Source organism: Corvus kubaryi, unplaced genomic scaffold (genome assembly GCF_017639235.1).
Source record: "Corvus kubaryi isolate FWS band 111438036 unplaced genomic scaffold, C.kubaryi_AGA036_p1.0 123, whole genome shotgun sequence".
Classification (NCBI taxonomy): Eukaryota; Metazoa; Chordata; class Aves; order Passeriformes; family Corvidae; genus Corvus; species Corvus kubaryi.
The window spans coordinates 1,012,177-1,017,044 of record NW_024580658.1 but is presented as its reverse complement, the minus strand read 5'-3'; the positions used below and the strand labels follow the sequence as shown (position 1 = coordinate 1,017,044).

Below are 4,868 nucleotides of genomic sequence, written 5' to 3'. Positions count from 1 at the left end.
GTGGGATCTGGAGCGCTCAGCAGGGATGGAAGGTGGGATCTGGAGCGCTCAGCAGGGATGCAGGGCTGGGATCTGCCCCCACCATCCCCAATGGTTTTCCAGGAGCGGCACCCCGGGGACAGCAAGAACTACAACGAGTGCATCCGGCACGAGACCATCCGCGTGGCCGTGTGTGACATGCTCGAGGGGAAGTGTCCCTGTCCCGAGCCCCTCCGGTAGGGATGGGCAGGGCCTGGGGGGGCGGGGGGCAGCAGCACCCATTTTCCAGCTGTTTTTCCCCAAATGCCGGGGCTTGCTCGGGTCCGTGGGGGCCGATCCCGGGAGCTGCACCGGGCGGGGGGGGGGGGGGGGTGTGGCACCGAGCTCCGCCTGGATTTGGGAACCAAGGGGCCTCGTGTGCCAGGGAAAATCCCAATTCCTGGAGGGAAGATCCCCCTCAGATCCGGGCTCTGTCCCCTCCCTGCAGCCCTCTGGGGACAGCCAGGCTGTCCCGTGGCTGGCAACGGGGCCGCCGTGACCGTTTGTCCTCTCCGCCTGTCCCAGGGGCGTCATGGAGAAATCCTTCATGGAATACTACGACTTCTACGAGGGGGTGTGCAAAGAGAGGCTGTACCTGCAGGGCCAGACCATGCAGGTGAGTGCTGGCCCCAAGACACGGCCGCAGGGAAAGGTCTGGGAGAGGTTTTGGGTCAGGATCTGTGCTTGGAGACAGATGTGCAGCACATCTGCACCTGGGTCGTGCCGTGGAATCCGTATCCCGGCTTGGATCAGCCGTGGAGCCGGGAGGTTCTGGTGGGTAATCCACAGGGAATGCACTCAGGATCTTCTCCAGGCTCAGCTTTACAAAGCCTGGAGCTGAGACTCTCTCCAGGGGCTTCTCCCAGCCCTGGAACTGGGCTTGGTTTCACCTGGATTCGGTGGCAGGCAGGAAGGGGGAATGGAAGGAGATTTCCAGGGGGAGTTCAAGGATGGGATCCACAGCTCCAGGGGGAATTTAAGGACCCTCTCCAGGGGGAATTCAAGGATGGGATCCACAGCTCCAGGGGAATTTAAGGACCCTCTTCAGGGGGAATTTAAGGAGTTTCTCCAGGGGGAATTTAAGGATGGAATCCACGGCTCCAGGGGGAATTTAAGGAGTTTTTCCAGCAGGAATTCAAGGATGGGATCCACAGCTCCAGGAGGAATTTAAGGACCCTCTCCAGGGGGAATTTAAGGAGTTTCTCCAGGAGGAATTTAAGGATGGGATCCACAGCTCCAGGGGGAATTTAAGGACCCTCTTCAGGGGGAATTTAAGGAGTTTCTCCAGGGGGAATTTAAGGATGGGATCCATAGCTCCAGGGGGAATTTAAGGACCCTCTTCAGGGGGAATTTAAGGAGTTTCTCCAGGGGGAATTTAAGGATGGGATCCACAGCTCCAGGGGGAATTTAAGGACCCTCTTCAGGGGGAATTTAAGGACGGGATCCACCCCAGGATGGGACTTAACCCTGGGATTTTTTCCCGTTTCACCCCATCACCGCTCCCCACGGTAACTCCCCGCATCACGAGGCTCATCCCCGGTGTTGTTTTTCCCAGGATCCTTTCGGGGAAAAGCGAGGCCACTTCGACTACCAGGCGCTGCTGCTGCGCCTGCAGGGGATCCGGCAGCGGCTGCAGGACAAGCACCAGCAGGAGAGCGCCGAGATGGACTCGGAGAGCAGCTCCTCGGAGCCAGAGACGGACACTCAGGGCTGCTCCAAAGCCTGAGGGAGCTCCAGCGGCGTCTGTGCCCGGCCCAGGGCCCCGGAGACTCCACCAAAGCCAGGCCAGGGCAGGGAAAGCTGCGGGGATGCTCCTGCTTCCCTCCCTCCCTCCTCCACTGCTCCGCTGGATGGCGAGAACTCCCGAGAGAATTCCCCAGGGGAAAATGGGAAAAATCCGAGCTTGGGACAGGCTCCTCTTGGACAAAGGTACTTCCTGGCATGTGGCATCAGGTCATTATTTTTTTTGGAGAACACCTACACTGGTTGGGTTTTTTTTTGGGGTTTTTTTTGTTTTGGTTTTTTTTTTGGTTTTCCAGGTTTTTTTTCCTCCATTTGATTAAAGAATGAGCTCTAGACTGCAAATCCTCGAGAGCTTTTCTGTTCCTAGGCAGGGAGGGAGCCCTTCCCCGGAGCCGTGGGAGTGCTTGGATGAGTCCAGGGTGTGTCCAGGTGAAATCTGGGAGAGCTGGAGCCTCCCCGATGTCTTTTTCTAGGCAGACCAAAGATAAAAGAGCACTGCTGGCATTCGGGCTCCCTCCCCAAAGCTTCCCTCGAGCCCTGGGGCACTTTGGAGACTTCGGGTGTGGAAAGAGGGAACCGCAGGAATCCGTGGATCCATCCTGGAGGTTTGGGAAAGGGAGGATGAGGAGGGGGGCACTTTAGCAGATGGCTTTGTGTATTGTTTCTGTCAGGTCTTGGTTTGGATGTAGCGTTTGAGGAGGATTTTTTTCTTCTGCTGGAGCCGTTTTTCCTCACCTGGAATTCTCTGCTCCCCCCTTGGAGTCAGTGTCACCTTTCCTTTCCCTCCCTCCCTGCTGCCACCCCGGACAATTCCCAATTCCCGAGGGGATTTCTGGAGTCGTGAGGGACAAATTCCTTTGCCAAACGTTGTAAAATCCCACATTTCTGGGGAGCATTTGGACTGTTTTGAGCAGGGTTTGTCCCGTGAGTGACGGTCACCCCTGGGAGAGGCGGCTGTGCCGTCCCCCAGGTGGGAAATTCCACATTTCCCAGGGAGCTGAGCCCGGGAGGATGGATTGGAGCAGAGTTTGGTTAATTAAGAGCTTCGTTACCTTTATTTCTCCCCCCATCCCAGCAGTTTTTTCGGGAGCTTTGACGGAAAGCCGAGCACCAGGTTGCACATTCCGCCCTCTCCCGGTTTCCTCCCCACCAGTTTGGCCCCAGTTCAGATTCCGGTTGGTGCTGGGAGAACTTCCCGGGCCGGGATCCTCGTCCTGAGGGCAGCAGGGCCGGGAGGAGCAGAAACCCCCTTGGGATGATTTGGGATTCCCCTCAGCCCTGCCAGGACTGGGCACAAAGGTGGAAAATTCAGGGATTCCGGTGTGGCTGAACAAGTTGGGGTTTTTTTCCCCCTTTATCCGAGTCCCCCGGGGCCGCTTTGGATTTAACCCTTGAGGGGAGGCTCTGCCACACCCGGAAGGTGAAGGAATTCGGGATCAGCTTGGGAAGAGGCGCCACCTCCTCACTTTTTGTCACCTTTTGTCACCTTTTGTCACCTTTTGTCACCCGAGCAGCGCCGGGGCGGGGCTGGCGCCGTCCCGGCCCCGGGGGCGGCGCCTGTGGAGCTTTTCCGGCATCCCAGGAACGGAAAATGCCTGGAAAATTCTTGGAAAATGCTTGGAAAATGCTTGGGAAATGCCTTATCCCGGCTCTGCTCCCCCAGCTCAGCTCGTAGGGAGCGTCTGTCCCTCGTGGCCCCGTCCCCAGTGACAATCCTCGAGCCACTGCTGTAGGCAGAGATGTTTTAGCAGAACCAGATTTTTAGACTTAAATGGAGTTGAAAAAACAAACAAATATATGCACAAGAGTCACTCGGAGATCTTTGTTTGTATCTATTGTACATAAGATTCTTTGTTTTGTTTTAGTTTGGGTTTGGTTTTTTTTTTCCTTTTTTTTTTTTGGTTTTTTTTTCCTTTTTTTGGTTTTTTTTTTTTTTTTGTGCAATAAAGTTTTGTTTTGGCAGAACGGAGCCTGTGCTGTTCCTTAGTGGGAATCCTCCTGGAATAACAACTTCAGAGGTGCTACAGAGCAGTTTTCCCACTGCTGGGAGGCAGAATTCCAGAGCCAAAGTCCCATTTCCCAGGGCAAATCCCACCTGCATCCTCTGAGACTCCGCTCCCTTTGCTCATTTTCCAGCAGCAGCAGCAGCAGCATTTCCACCCGAACCCAGGGAGTGAATCCAGCAGGGATGGATCCAGGGCAACCTCCCAAGCTCAATCATTTTTGTACAAAACTCTTTATTTCCAGTCCCGCTGTCCCGGTGCTTCCGAGCCTTGGAGGAGCCTCCCGAGGATTCCAGCCGGAATTCCAGTCATGGAATCGCCTCCTTGGCTTCCTCAGGAGTGATTTCCTGGGAGCAGAGCTCCGTGAAGAGGGCGGGCAGCCAGTACTGGGGCTCTCCTGGGGCCTGCGTGTCCAGCCAGGCCATCCCTTCCTTCAGCAGGTGCTCCTGGAAACCAGCAGGGAACTGGGAATGAGCTGGGAGTGGAACTGGGAATGAGCTGGGAATGATCCGAGGAGCTGCTCCCGACAAAGCCTGACCCCACAGTGACCCCACTGTTATTCCAGGGAAGGGAACTCGGGCTGATGGTGATGATTTTTAGGACAAGAGGGAACGGATTTGAAGCGCCAGAGGGGAGGACTGGATGGGATTTTGGGAATAAATCTTTCCCTGTGAGGGTGGGGAGGGGCTGGGATGGAATTCCCAGGGAATCTGTGGCTGCCCCATCCCTGGGAGTGCCCCAGGCCAGGCTGGAGCAGCCTGGGATCGTGGGAGGTGTCCCCAGGGTGGGATTTAAGGTCCCTCCAACCCCAACCATCCCAGGGAATTTTCAGGGAAATGAGTGAAACCCAAGGAATCTCTGCAGCTCTGGAATTCTGCCTTCCCCAGTGCCTGTTTACACCGAGCGTGCTCTGCCTTGGGACTGGGACATTCCCGCTCCCATCCCCAATTTCCCATTCCCATCCCCATTCCCAGTTTCCCAATTTCCCATTCCCAATTTCCCAATTTCCCACTCCCAATTTCCCATCCCCATTCCCAGTTCCCATTCCCAGTTCCCCATTCCCAGTTCCCCATCCCCATTCCCAGTTCCCCATTCCCAGTTCCC

The 4,868-nt window shown here is 56.1% G+C and overlaps 2 protein-coding genes across 4 annotated transcripts in view; one reads left to right on the top strand and one right to left on the bottom strand.

Moving 5' to 3' along the window:
- UBE2Z (ubiquitin conjugating enzyme E2 Z) overlaps positions 1-2,103 on the top strand; it is a 4,760-nt gene extending 2,657 nt beyond the window's left edge. Inside the window, exons 4-6 of the mRNA XM_042017688.1 lie at positions 103-215; positions 544-634; positions 1,574-2,103. Of these exons, the coding sequence (XP_041873622.1) occupies positions 103-215; positions 544-634; positions 1,574-1,744 (375 nt within the window). The 3' untranslated portion in view covers positions 1,745-2,103. The remainder of the gene's footprint in view (positions 1-102; positions 216-543; positions 635-1,573) is intronic.
- Positions 2,104-3,978: 1,875 nt separating this feature from the next.
- The window catches only part of SNF8 (SNF8 subunit of ESCRT-II), a 4,482-nt gene continuing 3,592 nt past the window's right edge, over positions 3,979-4,868 (bottom strand). For 2 of the 3 annotated variants that reach the window (XM_042017677.1, XM_042017657.1), the window contains exon 8: positions 3,979-4,210. In XM_042017677.1, coding sequence (XP_041873611.1) covers positions 4,198-4,210 — 13 coding nt within the window. In that variant the 3' untranslated portion in view covers positions 3,979-4,197. Of the gene's footprint in view, positions 4,240-4,868 lie in introns of all 3 variants that reach the window. The other variant, XM_042017668.1, reaches the window with a different exon arrangement.